The following is an 18,276-nucleotide window of genomic DNA, read 5'->3' as shown; positions in this document are numbered from 1 at the left end:
GCCTATAGAACCCTGAGATGGGAGGATGGCTTAAGCCCAGAGGTCTGAAGCTGCCATGCGCTATGATTGTGGTAGTGCACTTCAGTCTTGGTGACAGACTGAGACCCTGTCTCAAAAACATAACCAAAATAACCCCAACAGCATTACAATAAATATACAATAAGCATTCTCATGGCATGTGTGGGAGACTGTGCCTATGCTGATGGCACGGGCGGGAGGAAGGCAGGCATCTGGGGAGTGTGGGGGCACGGGAGGATGGGGAGCAATCTGGAGGGTCTCACAGTCTGTCAGTGGCAGGTCTTTCTTCCTGAGACCGCTGCAGACCCCCAACCCTGAGGATGCGAGGCAGGTGGATTGGATGAGAGGAATCTGGATGTCTGGTCTCAGGCTGCTCCTCTTAAGTGCAGCAGCAAGGAGGGCGGGGCTGGACTGAATATGGTGCTGGGGAGTAGCCTGTTTGCTGTGCTTGATCACCAGCTGCTGCGAAGTTGTGACTTTCCCTTTCCCTTTCGAATTCCTGGGTATGTCTGGGAGGCCAGAGGACGTGTCTGGTTATTACACAGACTCATAACTGTAGGTGGGATTCACACAGCTCAGAACAGCTGGATCTTGCTCAGTCTCTGTCAGGGGAAGGTTCCTTGGTAAGTTGGTGACAGTTGACCTGCCCCCATCTCCTTATTCTCACAGCTTTTGTAGATAAGCTCAGAGAGGTTAGGTAACTGGTTCAGATCAGACAGGAAAGTAGTGTCAGAGCCTGGATTTGCACCCAGGCTTGAGTCTGATTGCTTCCCCCCTCCTGCTATGCCCTTAAACTATACAGGGTGGGGGAACCAGCTCAGATGGGTTCACAAAGCTCCCTGGGCTCAGCTCTGTTTGGACTGCGGAGACACGGCTGGGGGACCCCAGAAGGAAGGTTTGTGTTGGGGGTGCCTATCTCTTTGGGACATTTGAAGGAACCAAAGAAGGTGGAGGAGAGGAGGTGACCCGGAGTTTGGTCTGTCCTTATGGCCTGGCCACACCCAGTAGGGCCCCAGGGTGCTGCTGCTGAGGCCCAATGGGGACAACAGATTTTTTTTCAGGTACAAGGAACTCAGAGGTCATCTCATCAACCCTGAGTCTGAGCACCACCTTGTGCCAGGCCGTGTGGGGAAACTGAGGCCCCAGGAGGGGGGTGACTTGCTGAGGGTCAAGCGTCAGGAGGCTGAGCAGGTACATCATAGGACTCCACGTCTCCGGCCCTCACCTCTGTCCCTCTGTTCAGACCTCTGGGGGGATGGAGAAGAAACAGGCTGTGCTGTGTCCCTAATGGGAAACATGGCTGAGACAGGGGAAGTGAGAAGGGCACCTTGCAGAATGGTGTCTGCAGCGTGATGCCAGCTTTGCAATCATGAGATTCAAAAGCCACACTGTGGAACTGTGAGTATAACCACAGGAGCGAGAGCTTAGATCTCTGCGTTTGTAGAAGCAGAATCAAACCTGGACATTTTTGAATTACTAACATCACCCACTTTTGATTCAATATCAGAGTCACAATGCCAGATGTTGGCCTCCCCTCTGCCCTCCAAGAGCTGTGTGACTCTGGGTAACTCACCTCCCCTCCTAGCCTGAGATTTTCCCCTCTTGAAATCCTGATAGAGCTGCCAAAATTACATGAAATCAGGGGGAAATTTCTGTGAAATCTGAGTCATGATCTTACTTGTTCTTCACCAAAAAGAGATGCGGAAGCCTGTAACCCCAGTGCTGTGGGAGGTGGAAACGGGAGGATCACTTGAGGCCAGGAGTTCAAGACAGCCTGGGCAACACAGGAGATGCTGTGTCTATGAAATAAAAAATGAACAAATTAGCCCAGCATGGTGGCGTGCACCTGTAGTCCCAGCTACTCAGAAAGTTGAAGGAGGAGGATCACTTGAGCCCAGGAGCTCTAGGCTGCAACAAGCTGTGATGGCACCAAAGCCCTGTAGCCTGGGCGACAGAGCAAAACTGTTTCTCAAAAATGAAATGAAAGTGGTGATTTCTCAAGAGGAGTACATGTCTCAATTCCTGTTTTCCTGCCCAAGGAGGAGGCCCTGGAGCCTGAGATATGGAGCGAGCTGCTTTGCTGAGACTCTTTGTCCTCTGCATCTGGTGAGCTTGGCTCAGTGCCCTGAGGCGGGAGGGAGGGCTCCCTGTCTGGATTGCACAATTGGGGAGGGCTTGGGGTGGGCCAGGGCCATCTGGGCTTCTTCTAGGAACCTAAATCACTTCCCGGAATAGACCAATCAGCAGACTCGCCCAGGGAGGACCCGCTGTGTCCTAGTCAAACCTGAGGGGCAATATCCAGCCTCAGTATTCAGCAGAAGCCCCAGGTCAGGGTCTGAGCCAGTCCAACAATGACCAAGGAGGATGGGATCCTGGGTGCAGCTCCTCACAAGTGTTGGGCGAGTCTGAGGCCCCAGCTCTCTCTGCCCTCCTGCTCCTTTGCTCTCTCCTGGTCCTCCGGTGTCCTCATGGATCATGAGATGGTGCTGAGATGGCTGCCCTGGCCCAGGGGGTCATACAACGAGCAAAGCAGGAACAAGGGGAAGGGAACCCCCTCTCCTGTCACCCCTGTCCCTTGCAGCAAGAAGTGCCCAGACACCCCTCTGCATACTGCCCTGGTGAACTGCTGCCCAGGACTGGGTCCCCCTTTTACCCTTGCTGCGTGGGGGCCCCAGAAGACAGACATCTGTGTGTCTGAACCCTGGGACAAAGGCAGGAAGGGGAAAGAGGGAGGCGAGTGACTTTTGAGGAGGGGGCTTTTGTATGAGAGCTGGAGGATGGAACCCCATCAGGGGGCCCGGGAACCACTGAGCTGTTACAATAAAGGCTGCAAACAAAGACCAGCTGCTGGAAGTGGATGCGCCAGGGAGTGAGCAGAGACACACGTTGAGAAAAGAGAAATCGTAATGCCTGGAGCCGCCCCGACTGCGATGGGCCTGAAGCCGTATTATTATTAGTAATTATAGTATCATTATTAGTCATTTCGTCTTATTTGTACCCTCTATCTCTCCTCTCCACCTTTTCCTAACATTCTATCGCCAGATTTTTGTCTTCCATTAGCAACTTTGTAGCTGTAAACAATTTACTTACAACGTTCTCATACTCTCAGTTGTACCCAGTATTTCTTAACTTCCGTCTTTAAAAAATGACGATATTAATCCTCCTTTCTCCTTCGTTCAGTGCTTCACATCCCAACTGCTACCTTTGTGCTTTAAATTTTGTACTAATTGGTATTGATAACAAGTATATTTAGTTTTCATATTTATATGTTGTGTGTATGTTTGTTTGTTTGTTTGTCCTAAAGAAGAGACTACTGAGAGCCAGTGAGACTGAAAGAATGGGCATCTTCATGTACTGCCAGTTCGAGTGTGAATTGGTACAATTTGCATGCAGTGTGGCTGTAGGTAGAAAACATTTTGAGAAGTTGATAGCCTCTGACCTAGTCATTCTACTCCTACGAATATCTTTAGGAAATAATCTCAAATGTGGGCAAAGTTTTACGCGAAGGAGGACATTATTTGTAGCATAATTTATATGAAGAATTAGAAACACCCTAAATCCATCAGCCAGGGAGGACAGCAGAGGGCACAGGGCAGCACCAGGAGGGCTCGGCAGCCACAGCAGGGGCTGGGCCGGCATCTGGCAGGATCCAGGTCTTTGTGGGACAAAGGACCTTAGAGAAGCCACGGGAGACACAGGCTGTCCGCTGCAGCAGCAGTGAATTCACCAAGACGAAGAGTTGAGCACAGAGTGTGAGACACGGATTTGCGATGAGGAGTCATTTCCCATGAGCGTGTATACATGACTGAGTATTGTATATTTAAGGGAGTAGAGCACAGTCATTGAAGACATGGGATTGAAGGAGAAGTCCTGGCTCTAGCACTATTGTGAAAACAAGGGCAAGTTCCCTAACTTTTGTGGATTCCTCTGTTTGAACGAGAAGGTGGTACCCGTCTCCCATGTTGTGTGTGATCATCGAATGAGACACATGTAAGGAGCCCTGCACATCACAGACACTCAATACACACTGGCTATCATCAACCAGTTATCACACATGTTCCCAGGCCCAGGTCATTGTCAGAACCTTCCCCCCGTCTCTATTCCTGTGTATGGACTCTGTCGTTTTCTGTTATGATCAGATGGCTGCCCCTCCTCTGATTATCTTCTCCTCATACCCCAACAGGACAAGTGCACTTTTCCTTGCTGTGGGAGTGAGGGCAGAGGAAGCTGCAGCGAGGTGAGTGTCTGTAAATAGATGATGGGGACTCGGTGACAGAGAAACAATCTGGGTTAGGTTGGTCTTGGCGTTTGCTTCCAACCCAGAGGGACCTGCAGAGCCCTGGCTGCTCAAGTCTCCCTCTGTCCACAGGTGGTTCACATTTGATCCCACAATTGGTTTTCTCCTCCTCAAGGGTGCAACAAAACGTTCCAAGTGGGACAGATACAGGAGATCCTCAAGGTAAGCCGCTCAGTGCCCCGGGCTGCTGACACCATGGACCCAGGTAGGCTCGCCTCCTCTTCCCTGGCTGGTTCCCACTTGCACCTAGAATGGAGGGTGGTGCCTCCACTGCTGAGTGAGCCCCAGAGGAACCCAGATGGACAAGGAGGCTGATGAGTCTACTCCAAGCCCCAAGAGAAGCCACATAGAGTCCCCTGACCCAGGGGTCTGTGGGGCCATCTGCATCCTGACTTCTCCCCAGTGGGAGCACGGCCCAGGAGCCCACTTTCTCCCTAGCCTGGCACTAGCAAATGTCTCAAGTGGGGCAGGACGGCCTTGGGGAAATGGAACCAGCAGGGGAGGGGAGTAGGGGGAGAGCAGGATCCAGGAGGAGGGGAGGGCTGGGAGAGGAGGTTGACCAGCAGCCCCGACCTCTCACCTCCCGCTCTGCACCCAGCTGACCCTGGGTGTTTCTAGCCAAGGCTGGTCCCCTCCCTCCAGCTCTTGCCCTGCACCAGCCCTTCTGCTCTGAGTGGCCCTGTGGGAATGTATCGGGCTTGATCCAGCTTCCAACTTAACTGGACCCCGGTCTGGCCTTTGCCACGTCCCCTCTGTGTGACCTGGCGCTCCTTACCTCCCCTCTCCTGTACCATGAGAATAATATTTCCCCATGTTGTCTTGAGGATCAAATATGACACGGCTACCTGGCCTGGCCAGCGCCTGCCACACGGTAGGGCCTCCCTAAGGGCTGGTTCCCATCCCCTCTATCTGTACCCTGTTGATCACAGGTGGAAGCCGCCCAGTCCCCCAGCTGTGTGAGGGGCACCCGCCCTGCCCTGCCCATCACAAGCACCTGCTGACCAGGGATGACTGCCCCGGGCAGGGGTTGAGTCCAATCATCTAAAATACCCCTGGTCAAAGAAAAATCTGAGGCCCAGTAGAATTTTAAAGAGTTGATTTGAGTAAGACAGAATTCCTGAATTGGGAAACAGCAAACTGGAGGAGGCTTCGTGCTATGGTGAAAAAGTGTGGGAGACAATGTTTATCGGGTGAATATGAAACTGCAATAAGGACATGACTTGATTGGTTGCACTTACAAAACTTCCTGTTTTGGTTTACCTTGCTGGAAAATCCCTGGTCACGTTGGTGCTGGTGAGTTTAGGGAGGTCTCCGAATGCAGGTGAGACCGGACCTTAGCCTTGCCCAGGTTTTTGACATCGAAGAGAGAAAAAGGTTAAGTCAAAGCAAAAGCAAAAGCAAATCAGCTTTTATTGCAAAGCGGAAGCACAGGATCGGGGGTGGGAGTGCAGGCGGACTCAGAAGAGCCAGTCGGGCCCAGTGTGGTTTGGGGTTTCTGCCTTTGCTGGTTTATTAAATTAAGGGGTGGAGTAAGCATAAGGATTTCTGGGAAGAGGTGGGGATTTCCTGGAACTTGTAGGGGAGGGGTGGGTACCACGCAGTTTTGTACCAAACACGGGCATACATGGAACTGCTGTGGTGCGGGTGGGTATGGGACAAGGAGGGTATGATTGAGTCTGGGGTGAAAAGTGGGTCAGACCCAGCGCAGAAGCAGATCCTACTGGTCTTAGCCGGATTGGCCACTTCCTGTTTGTCAGGGTCCTGTGGGCCCATCGCCTCCCCCTGTCCCTGCAGCTGGTTTCAGCAGCTCCTTCTGTGTCCGTCATGTGAACCTGCTGCCTGGAGTTCTTGTTTCTTCTGTGACCTCCCGGTATTCCCATCTCAGCATGGCCCGCTGTCAGCTGGCTGCTCATGACTGGCCGAGGTTAAGTTTTGTTTGTGTTTAACAGAAGCGCCCATCTGATATGACCCCAGTTCAGTTTCCCACAGCTTGCAGCTTAAGGAGGTGACAGCCGTTCTGAAGGCCTCGTAGGTATTGTTTGCCCAGGAATGTTTCAGGGCTGGATTTTGTTTTAATTTTGCTTTTATATCCACCAGCCCCACCCCATCAAGAAATACACACATTTAGTGCTGGAGGTTCCCTCCAGCCAACCCTGGGTTTCCTTCCTCGCTTTGGTGAAGAAGGAAAAAGAAAAAACAAGACAAGCCCTCGCACAGGCAAGTCAGAACTGCGTTCATTTCCCTAAGCCCCATTTCCTCAGGACGGCTTCCTCCCCTCACTGAGTTGCAGTGGCAACCAAGTCAGCTCTGCTCAGGAAGCGCCCTGGACAGCAAACTGGGCTGTGCTGAGTCCTGTCCAAGACCAGAGGAGGACAGGGAAGATTAGAAGCCAGGAGCTCCTAGGCCACCCCGGAATCCTGGGCTGGGCTGGGCTAGGGGGCCAAGGAAGAAACTGTCCCTCCAAAACAAGATGATCTGTGGTTTAATAACAAATCACAGGCATTTTTAAAACACAGGGAGTCTTCGAAGCAATGTCAAGGAAACGTTGGCCTTGGAGTCAAATCCTGAGCTTCCTGCTTGCTGGTTTTGGGTGGTGACTCTCGCTGTCTGGATTTTACTTTCTTCTTCTGTGAATTAAGAATGAGGCCTCTTGTGTGTCCACAGCAGGAAACAATTTTACATCATGTCTCGGTGCACACACAAATATATACTGGTCCCCAGTCCATTATCTGTAATTCCACAATTCCAGATCCCTGCAAACCACACATTTTGGGGGCAGCTGACTTCAGGAGTAATCCTGCTCTGTACTGACTGGAGTTCTTTGTAGGCCTACCATTATTTATCCCATTTAATGTGAATATTTTCTTGTTTCACTGTTGAAACATGTGTGGGTTTGATTACAGGGAGCAGTCCAGCCTCTGCTGGGAATGGTCAGGAATATACCATATGCACCTCATGTCCTTTCTAAAATAGTGAAAATTCTGAATGCCTAAACACATCTGGATTCCAGGAATTTACATTAAGGGATATATATTTGAAATAACTCACAAAAGCAATACTCACCCTTGCTACATTCTGATGTTTTCAAATCGATTTTCTTTTTAAAATGCTGCTCTTGAACCAATAAACTAATTTCATAACCCAATGATGTGTTGAAACTCACATTTTGAAGACATGGGTGTAAAGGGTTTGACACCCAAAAGGCACGTAGCAGATAGAAGTGACCACTGGGATGTTTCCTCTTTCTTGGCCTGGAAGGCTCACTTTGTATTGGTTCTCAGCTGAAAAGGACTCATTCCTCCCCAAAGCACCATGGCACTCCCCTAGTGTTTCAATGTTCTCAGGCTGCCATGGTAAAATATCACAGGCTGGGTGACTTCAACATCTGGTTTTTCTTTTCTCACACTTCCAGAGGCAAGAAGTCCAAGCTGAAGGTGCTGGCAGGGTTGGAGCCTGGGGAGGACTCTCTTGCTGCGTTTCAGAGGCTGCCTTTGTGCTGTGTGATCATGTGGCTTGCTCGTGTCTCTTTCACTTCCTACAGTAGGACACTAGCCCTCTAACAGGATTAGAGTCCTACCCTTGTGATCTCATTCAGTCTTAATTGCTTCCTTAAAGGCCCAATCTCCAAATATAGTCACCAGAGTTTAGGGCTTCAGCATATGAATTTTGGGGGCACACAATTCTCTCAATAGCACTGATGACTCCATCAAACGTATCCCACACCACAGCTGTCCTGGAAAATTAACACGTAACCGTCTTTTACACAATGGCTGTTATGCTCCCCCACACTTTCCTCCAACCTGATCCTTTTTTCTTTCCAACTAGAGAGCAGCATTTCTCTTGAGGATTACCTTAATTATTTCCAGAAAAACGTGAGCCCACAGGAGCTGCTACTCCTGCTGAGTGACAATAAAGCCTGGGAGAGAGTGGTGGCCACTGCTGAACTGCCCAGGTAACCTCCATGGGGTTATCTCCATTGGGAACCCTGGTGGTGCCACCCAGATCCCTGGGGCTAGTTTTCCCTGACAGACACACCTCCTCCAGGCAGGCCCCTCTGCTGGGCTTGAGGATGACCTTCTCGGCACTCCAGGAGGAACATTTCCTCCCTGTCCTTCGCTGGCAGTGAGTAGCCTCAGGCTGAGAGGACAGGAAGCTCACAGGGACAGGGTCACTTCTGCCATCTGCTGGTGATGGGAAATTTGCGAGTTACTTTCTCACTTTCAGCCTTTCTTCATCCATGGAGTTTGATTGTGAGAAAAATGAGATCATGCATGTAAAGTACTTAGCATAATGACTGACACATAGTAGGTGCACAGTTAATGTTAACATTTACAAGCTTGGTGGAAAAAGACCAGGGTCAAGGGTCTTCCTCTTGAAGTCCAGCAGGACTTCTTTTGGGACAAGTCAGAAAAATCCTGACTTAATTGATGCGTGTTCCTGGGGATGCTGGCTGGGGCCTTTTTTCTCATCTGAGGAATTCCATAAATGCGGCAGGACCCGTCTGCTGGTCCAGGATGCTGAGAGGCTGGAGTGGAGTTGGACAGTGCTGGGTCTCTTTCCGGCTCTGACTGTGCCCAGTCCCTGGGCTCTAGGCTTATGTCATGGAGACTGGGAACTGTCATCGGTCCTATAGGAATAGCAACTTAATGTGACAGGAGTGTGGTGAACGCCTTAGAGTGAACTCCAGGTCATAGGTGGGGAACCAAGACCAAGATCCTGCCCAAAGGCCAAGAGAGACCGGGACCAGTGTCAGAGCCTGGGGTCAGGATGCAGCAAGAGTCAGCCTTGTCTTTGTAGGACAAGCAGGAAGGTTGAGGCACCAGAGCTGGGACTAGGGTGTGGCAAGAGAGGCACCAAGGGCTTGAAACTTAAGGAGGGTCATGAACTTGCAGAGGACATGTGAGTGGGAGAGGAATATTTCTTCTCTGTCTGGATGATCCCAACACTCATGGACATAGAGGGTCATGGCTGCCTGTGTCTCTCACACCCTGCCTGGGAACTGGCAAGTTCTGGGCTACCCTTTGGGATCTTCTTCTCTTCTACACAAAGAAGCCCCTGACAATGGCAAGCAGTATGCCTTAGTGACCATCTCCATAGTAGAATGAGTTGCTGCCAATTTATGTAATTTCAGGGGTACTGAGTAGACTGACAAGTCCCCAACCAAGAAGGAAAACACTTCCTCTACCGTCTTGTCCAAATTCAGGTCTTTTCAGCATTAGCAATTTATATAGATGGTTCTGAAAGTGTCCTGAGTCTTCTAGAGGTTCCATAACATTGCACATGGCCTTGGCGTGTGCACAGGTGAAGCTGTCACTGCTAAGGCATCAGTTAGGCTGGTGACATCTGCGAGTGAGACCTGGAAGGTTGGGGGTGCAGGGGGTAGGTCAGGAGGCGGTAAGGTGGCTGGAGAGGCCATGTGGAGCCAGAATGAATACCCAGATCTCCCACTCCAGTCAGCTGGGGCAGTTCCTGGGACAGTAGCCTTCAGCCAGAAAGTGAAAGGGCATGAGGCCTTGGAAAGGAGCAGATGCCAGGCAAAGTGATCTCCTGTCTCTCTGAGGTTTGGTTTTCGTTTGAATTCAAAGTACTCAGAGGTAGCCAGACTGCAATGTCTGAAGGCACCTTACCTTTGATACCACCTGCAAATTAATGGGGATTCCTAAAATCATCTTTAGATTTTATAATTCCCTAGAAGGATTCATACAACTCACTAAAAACTGCTATTTCACGATTGTGGCTTATCACAGGGAAAGAACACAGATTAAAATCAGCCTAAGGAAGAGACACACAGGGGAGATTCTGGGAGGGTTTCAGGTGTGAAGCTTCATTGTCCTCAGGATGCTGCGATCTCCTGTGTCAATGTGGGACAAGACACACGGGATGTTGCCAACCAGGGAAGTTCACCCAGTTAAGGAAACATTCCTGTGAATCACATGAAATCAGGAAGGAAGCCTTTATTCAGGATGGTTGTTACAGGGGAGGGAGACTGAGCTCAGCTCCAAATACAGTAAAGAGGGGGAGTCACAGCCAACACCAGGGTGAGGGGCGGCAGATGAAATAGTTCTGACAGGAGACACCAGAGTGGGATGTTCCTGCCAAACTGCCCTAACAGGAGTCTCGCTAAAGGCAGGTCAGACACTCACCCATCAATGGTGGGTTGAGGAGCATGATCAGATAGCAAAGGGTGCTCAGACAGCAAGTGGGGAGGACCCTCCCTAAACTGACTTGGGGAGATTCTTGCTGAAATCACCTGCCTTCTGCATTGGTCTTGCTGGGAGCTGCAGACTGGAGCTGTTCCTATTCGGCCATCTTGCCAGATCTTCCCCATCTTCTTTTTTTGTTTGTTTGTTTTTGTTTTTTGAGATGGAATCTCACTCTGTCTCCCAGGCTGGAGTGCAGTAGCTCAATCTTGGCTCACTGCAGGCTCCGCCTCCCAGGTTCATGCCATTCTCCTGCCTCAGCCTCCTGAGTAGCTGGGACTACAGGCACCTAGCTTTTTTTTTTTTTTTGTATTTTTAGTAGAGACGGGTTTCACCATGTTAGACAGGATGAGCTTGATCTCCTGACCTCGTGATCCACCTGCCTCAGCCTTCCAAAGTGCTAGAATTACAGGTGTGAGCCACCATGTCCTACCGATCTCCCCCTATCTTAAGCTATTTCTAGAAATAGAATGACTAGGTCAGAGGGTATTAACATCTAAAAATGTTTTCATACCTAGAACCACACTGTTATGCAAATACATTGTATCAATTTACACTCACACCCGCTTTACAGGAGGGTGCTTATTCTTTCAGTCTTAAGAGTTCTCAGTAGTCTTTCTCTTTAAAAAGAAAAACAGATCTTTACATAGAGAAAAGTTTTTCAAATTCAGCTTGTGATTATCCTGCCTGCAGAGATGAGGGAAAAGAGCAAAAGTGGATCATGTTTAGGCATTACTTTAAGAACACAAAAGAGGCTGGGTGCGGTGGCTCAAGCCTGTAATCCCAGCACTTTGGGAGGCCAAGGCGGGCGGATCACGAGGTCAGGAGATCGAGACCATCCTGGCTAACACGGTGAAACCCCGTCTCTACTAAAAATACAAGAAAATTAGCTGGCATGGTGGCGGTGCCTGTAGTCCCAGCTACTCGGGAGGCTGAGGCAGGAGAATGGCGTGAACCCGGGGGGTGGAGCTTGCAGTGAGCCGAGATCGCGCCACTGTACTCCAGCCTGGGGCACAGAGCAAGACTCCATCTCAAAAAAAAAACAAAAAAAACAAAACAAAACAAAAAAAAAAACAAAAGAGCATTTTTCAACCACCCCTTCTGAGACCAGACTAAAGTGACAGTCAAGGCATTTATAGCTATAATAGCAGCTGATATGGTTTTGGGCTGGGTCCCTGCCCAAGTCTCACATTGAATTGTAATCCCCAGCATTGACGGCGATGCCTGGTGGAAGGCGACTGGGTCATGGGAGCGGATTTCCCCTTTGATGCTATTCTCTTGATAGTGAGTCCCCTTCATCTTCTGCCATGACTGGAAGTTCTCTGAGGCCTCCCCGGAAGCTGATACCACCATGCTTGCTGTAGAGCCTGCAGAACTGTGAGCCAATTAAGCCTCCTTTCTTTATAAATTACCCAGTCTGAGGTATTTCTTTTCAGTAGTGTGAGAATGGACTAATACAGCAGCTAATGCTAATAGTGGCAAACACGTGTGGACTTTACTATGCACCACTAACTGCTCTAAGATGTTAGAAAAAAACCTCACTGTACTCTTTCAAGAACCTTTGGAGCGTGTATCGTTTGTATCACCATTAACAGATAGGGAAACTGAAACAGATGGTCAGTGACTTGGCCAAGGTCAGAAATCTATTGATGGCTAAAGACTGGGTTCCAACCCAGTCATATGGATTCCAGAGCCCACACACTGCCTCTGTACCCTCTCTGCTGACAATAAAAAACTTGAATGAGACCAACAGGAGATCAGAGATTTCAACAGATATTTGGAAGACAGAACTGGCCGAAGAAGTGACAACCGAATAGAGATGGGTGAAGGGAGCTGCGATCCACAGCAACACCGAGAGGACATCCAGCCAAGAAGAATCGTTTGCTAGGCAGAGCCTCAGAGAGAGAAGTTCAACAGCCCCATGACCCATACAGGATTCAAGGCAGCCTCGAGTCTACACCAGTGAAAAAAATCGGAGTTCATGACTCAATCAAAAAGCCCCAGAAATAATATATTTATATTCTGACACTTTAGGGGGTTCCCATCCAATCACCCGACAGGTAAGCCTGCCAGTGGACTTGCCTTCCTCCTACATAGGAATGGACCTAGGATGAGACATAGGAGAAAGACAAAATAAGGAAAAGAGACCAAGACTAACAAATGCGAAATGAGCCCAGAAGAAACGAATAATTTTGAAAACAGGCAATAATTTTGAAAAACTCAAACTCATGTCCTTGCAGAGATTTAAACGCAGGCTGGCTGGGTGCAGTGACTCACACCTGTAATCCCAGCACTTTGGGAGGCCAATGCAGGCAGATCACCTGAGGTCGGGAGTTTGAGACCAGCCTGACCAACGTGGAGAAACCCCCGTCTCTACTAGAAATACAAAATTAGCCAGGCATGGCGGCATGTGCCTGTAATCCTAGCAACTGGGGAGGCTGAGGCAGAAGAATTGCTTGAACCCGGGAGGCAGAGATTGCAGTGAGCTGAGATCGTGCCATTGCACTCCAGCCTGGGCAACAAGAGTGAAACTCTGTTTCAAATTAAAATAAAGTAAAATTGTATGCTTAATATGAGAACCAGATGCACTGAAAAGGCGGGGAAAACAATAGAATGACAAAAAAAATTGGGAATTAAATGATTGACAAAATAAACAACTCAAGAGAGGGTTGAAAAAGTCTAGAAAAGCTTCCAGAAAATAAACCAGAAAGATGACAGGAGAAATGAAGCCAAAGCGGAACTGAAATGTTACCATACATCATGATTTCCTGGAAAGCTACTTGAAAAACAGCTGTAGAGGGAGTGGGAAGGACGTGCGTGTGTGTGCGTGTGTGTGCACCCGTGGTGAGTGGGTGGGGATAACCAAGAGAGAAAAAGACATGGGATCCAGGAAACAGGAAAATCAGCCCAGTGAGAAGGGAAACCAAGGGTCGCGGCTGAGCGTGCAGCAGGCCTACAGAACAACCAGTCCAGGATGGAATAAGAAGGGAAGGGTTCTGTGGGGACTTCACAGAATACCTCATATGATTCACAATTTGAGGGAAACTGAGGAAATCATGAAGGCAAACAGTGCACGGGGCAGGAGGAAAGAAAGGCAGTTGGAAACATCAGGAAAAACTAAGACTGTGCCACAAAGCATGTGCAGCCATATTGTACAACTCAACTCTATAGTAAACAGCATTTAAAACATCACAAAAATGTAAACACGCTTGTTTGATTTTTAACTTTGAGCACAAAACAACATTTAAACATGAGAACCAAATAAACTTGTTGCCAATCAGTACCAAAATTAAAGTACAATGGTAGTGGTTGGGAAGTGAGGCACTGAAAAAGAAGGAAGATTAATATCCTCATTTTATAAAATGAGGAGTGAAGAAACACTGGCCATAGTGAGGGCATAAGAAAAACATTGTAAGTAAACTGTTTACAGCGACAAAGTTTCTAATGGAGATTATAAAATTAGGGATGTAATATTAGAAGGTGGAGAGGGGAGTTAGAAGTGTAAAGATAATAATAATAAATAACTATAAGTAATGAATAAAAATATTAATAAACTCTATCCTAATAGGAAGCAAATAAATAGTGAGGTCTAAATTTCAAAATGGAGAAAAATAAAAATGCAGTAGCTTGTATTTATTGACCATCTGCTTTGCACCAGGAACCTTCTAAGTGCTTTGCAAGCATTAACTTGTTTTGGTTATCACAACAACCTTGTTAGAAAGATACTATTATCACCTGCACATTTCAGAGGAGGAAACTGAAACTCAGAGCAGTTAAGCTAGTGACAGCACCCGGTTAGTGACACCCAGAATGCAAACTCAGGCTTCCTGTCTCCAGAGCATGCACTCTCACTATTTCATGTCCTAGCATCAGAACATTATTTAAATATATTTATTTACTCCCTAAAGAAAAAGCTAGGGTCGGACATGGTGACTCACGCCTCTAATCCTAGCACTTTGGGAGGCCGAGGCGGGTGGATCAGCTGAGGTCAGGAGTTCAAGACCAGCCTTGGCAACATGGTAAAACCCGTCTCTCCTAAAAATACAAAAAGTAGCTGGGTACAGTGGCGGGTGCCCGTAATCCCAGCTACTCGGGAGGCTGAGGCAGGAGAATCACTTGAGCCTGGGAGGCAGAGGTTACAGTGAGCTGAGATCGTGCCATTGCACTCCAGCCTGGGTGACAGAGCGAGACTCCATCTCAAAAAAAAAAAAAAAGAAAGAAAGAAAGAAAAGAAAAGAAAAAGCTAAAATTGGGACTAATTGCTCTTAATTGGGGTAAGTAGAGCCCTCTGTACTAATTGATTGATTGATTGGGAAGGGGTGGGTAGAGCCCTCTGTACTAATTGATTGGTTGATTGGGAAGGGGTGGGTAGAGCCCTCTGTACTAATTGATTGGTTGATTGGGAAGGGGTGGGTAGAGCCCTCTGTACTAATTGATTGGTTGATTGGGAAGGGGTGGGTAGAGCCCTCTGTACTAATTGATTGATTGATTGGGAAGGGGTGGGTAGAGCCCTCTGTACTAAATGATTGATCGATTGGGAAGGGGTGGGTAGAGCCCTCTGTACTAATTGATTGGTTGATTGGGAAGGGGTGGGTAGAGCCCTCTGTACTAATTGATTGGTTGATTGGGAAGGGGTGGGTAGAGCCCTCTGTACTAATTGATTGATTGATTGGGAAGGGGTGGGTAGAGCGCTCTGTACTAAATGATTGATCGATTGGGAAGGGGTGGGTAGAGCCCTCTGTACTAATTGATTGGTCTTATCGATCTGCTGCACTCACTTATTACTTTATTTTTTTAATTTAGGAGGACAGAAGTCACTTTATAGTAGTTAGTAACTGTTAACCTCAATAGCGAGTTGGGTTCTGGTGTCACTTTCCTTAAAGGTGATGGAGCAATGTGAGAGCATGTGCCAATGAGAAATAAGCCTGCCTCTGATACGGAAGTGCTGGAAAGGGAAGAGTGTAGTCCCTTTAAATGATATGGAAGGGGGAAGCTGAGCGCGGTGGCTCACGCCTGTAATCCCAGCACTTTGGGAGGCCAAGGTGGGCAGAGCACAAGGTCAGGAGTTCGAGACTGGCCTGGCCAATATGGTGAAACCCTGTCTCTACTAAAAATACAAAAACTAGCTGGGTGTGGTGGCAGACGCCTGTAGTCCCAGCTACTCAGGAGGCTGAGGCAGGAGAAATCGCTACAGCCTGGGAGGCAGAGGTTGCAGTAAGCTATGATTGTACCACTGCACTCCAGCCTGGTGACAGAGCCAGACTTCGTCTCAAAGGAAAAAAAAAGAAGAAGAAGAAGTGGGGGCCTCTCACATGGTTTCCTGGATAACAGGAACTATTGTAAGAGATCCCAGCAAACCACAACCATACACAAAGAATCACAGCCCTGCACAAAGGCCACCTCTATGAGGACATCTGCCCAACAAGTGTCTGTTCAACCTTGAGCTAAGGTGACCCTTGCTATTAATTATTGTACCTAGGGATCATTATTTAAAATAACTTACATAAGTCTCCTCATTTTTCCTTTAAAAACCTCTGCTTTCAGCAGGACGTGGTGGCTCACACTTGTAATCCCAGCACTTTGGGAGGCTGAGGCAGGTGGATCCCCTGAGGTCAGGAGTTCGAAACCAGCCTGCCCAACATGGAGAAACCCCATCTCTACCAAAAGTACAAAATTAGCCAGGCGTGGTGGCACATACCTGTATTTCCAGCTACTTGGGAGGCTGAGGCAGGAGAATTGCTGGAACCTGGGAGGCAGAAGTTGCAGTGAGCCAACATTGTGCCATTGCACTCCAGCCTGGAGACAGAGCGAGACTCGGGGGTGGGGGGGGGGGGATAAAAACCCTCTGCTTTCCTTTGTCTCCCCGAGTCTGCCCACAGGCCACATCCCACCATGGGGTGTCCTCATCCATCATGTATTCCCGGATTTACAAATCCTTCTGCTCATTCCGGAATAAACTTGTTATCTTCGGAGATTCCCTCTCTGCTGTTATTTTAGGTTGACAATAGACTCCCCAAACGCAATCTCAGAGTGGAGCAACCAGAATGGGGACTGCAGACTCAAATCCAGATGAGAAACAGGTGTCTCTTAACTCCAGGGATGTGGGACGTGAGCAGAGACCATCCATTTGGAGATTGCAAGGATCTATTGACTAGAAATAGGGCTCAGCTTCACCATCGACACCACAGGAAAAGTCACCCAGGATGTCTGCAGCTCCAGAGGAGGGGGCTTGGGCCAAAATCTTAGGTCCAGACGAAATTTCAGCCACTGAGAAGGCAAACCGAACTTCAGCCACTGAGAAGAAGGCAAACCCTGAAATTGCTTTGGAAGAGGTATGGTGACATCACTACCACCACCTAGTGGAAGCTGGAAGTGTCGACAGCCAAAGGCTCCCAGCCACCACCCCGCCCTGCCCCGCCAATGGAGAGGTGTGCTTGGCCAGGTCATGCCAGAAGTCATTGTCTGTGTGCACCACGACAGGGACCCCAGCGCCCTGTTCTGCTCTCTTTTTCCAGGGACCCTGGAAGCAGGTGGCGAGCTTCAAGCTGGGCGTTTGACAATGGGGGATTCTGAAGGCATCAGTGGCTAGGGGAGACAAAGAGCCTGGGGCTGCAAAGTGCAGGGGAAGGTAATTGTGTTTCATGCCCACAGCCCCTGGGGGCCCCATAGGAGGCTAAGGGAGCAGCCACTGGTCCTGGCCACTCACAGCCCGGCCACTAGCAGCATCTCATGGACAATCCTTTTTGTCTTTCCTCAGATGGAAAAATTGGGCTTTGAGTAACAGGTGTCAGCTTCAGGAAGGTTTAGAAGTAGGTATCAAAATGACAGACACAATCAAGCTCATAATATTTTCCTGCTGAAGTCAAGATAAATGTGTGTTTCATTTTGATGCACATATAACATTTAAGAGAACTGGATTCATTCACCGAGTTAGCAGAGGTTTTGGATTCAAATTTGAAATAGGTCATTGAGTAATTGATTTAGATGCAGAATTTCAGGTTGAACTCCTCTCTGAGGGTGCTGCAAATAAGCGTTGGCCCAGGGAGAGGGAGAAGCCTCTAGCTGGGTGGATCTCAAACAGGGGAAATGAGGAGTGGAGGGTGGGGAGGGTGCTGTGAGCACCCACAGCACCAGGATCTCTGGAACATGCACCAAGGAGCACCACCAACCTCTATCCCCTTTCCTCCAGCAGCCAGGAGACAAAGGAGACTCTTGTCTGGAGTCACTGCTGTGCCAAAGCATGACCTTAAACATAATAGCATCTTGGCTGAGTGCGGTGGCTCACACCTGTAATCTCAGCACTTTGGGAGGCCGAGGAGGGAGGATCACCTGAGGCCAGGAGTTTGAGACCAGCCTGGCCAACATGGTGAAACCCTGTCTCTACTAAAAACACAAAAATTAGCCGGGCGTGGTGGTGTGCACCTGTAGTCCCAGCTACTTGGGAGTCTGAGGCAGGAGAATCATTTGAACCTGGATGGCAGAGGTTGCAGTGAGCTGAAATCACGCCACTGCACTCCAGCCTGGGCGACAGAGCGAGACTCCATCTTAAATAAATAAATAAATAAAATAATAGCACTTAGCTGCTGTGGGAAACCATATGGCAGTTCTTTGAAAACTTAAACATGGAATTACCATAAGATCCCTCAATTCCACTTCTGGGAATACACCCGACAGCATGAAAACAGGGACCTGACCAGATATTTGTACAGCCACGCTCATAGCAGCATCGTTCACCATAGCCAAAAGGGGTAGGCAACCCAG

The 18,276-nt window shown here is 48.8% G+C and overlaps 1 protein-coding gene across 9 annotated transcripts; it reads left to right on the top strand.

The window, feature by feature from the left end:
• Positions 1-525: 525 nt before the first annotated feature.
• On the top strand, positions 526-17,904 carry LOC104682482 (apolipoprotein L1-like). 9 transcript variants are annotated; one of them, XM_030914295.1, is made up of 7 exons: positions 800-913; positions 1,080-1,209; positions 2,058-2,124; positions 4,202-4,255; positions 4,431-4,477; positions 8,141-8,267; positions 16,513-17,904. In XM_030914295.1, exons 3-7 carry the CDS (start codon positions 2,081-2,083, stop codon positions 16,586-16,588), a joined length of 348 nt encoding a protein of 115 aa, XP_030770155.1. In that variant the 5' UTR covers positions 800-913; positions 1,080-1,209; positions 2,058-2,080; the 3' UTR covers positions 16,589-17,904. The 9 variants fall into 9 exon arrangements, 4 of the variants coding, with proteins under 4 accessions (XP_030770155.1, XP_030770156.1, XP_030770153.1 ...); XR_750697.2 differs by lacking the exons at positions 800-913; positions 1,080-1,209; positions 16,513-17,904 and adding exons at positions 526-641; positions 1,262-1,416 and having other exon boundaries at positions 4,431-4,520; positions 8,141-10,637; XM_030914296.1 differs by lacking the exons at positions 800-913; positions 1,080-1,209; positions 16,513-17,904 and adding an exon at positions 11,725-12,880 and having other exon boundaries at positions 1,823-2,124.
• Positions 17,905-18,276: the final 372 nt, after the last annotated feature.

This window comes from Rhinopithecus roxellana, chromosome 13 (genome assembly GCF_007565055.1).
Source record: "Rhinopithecus roxellana isolate Shanxi Qingling chromosome 13, ASM756505v1, whole genome shotgun sequence".
Taxonomy (NCBI): Eukaryota; Metazoa; Chordata; class Mammalia; order Primates; family Cercopithecidae; genus Rhinopithecus; species Rhinopithecus roxellana.
Note: the sequence above shows the minus strand (reverse complement) of the source record. Positions and strands in the feature narration are given on the sequence as shown.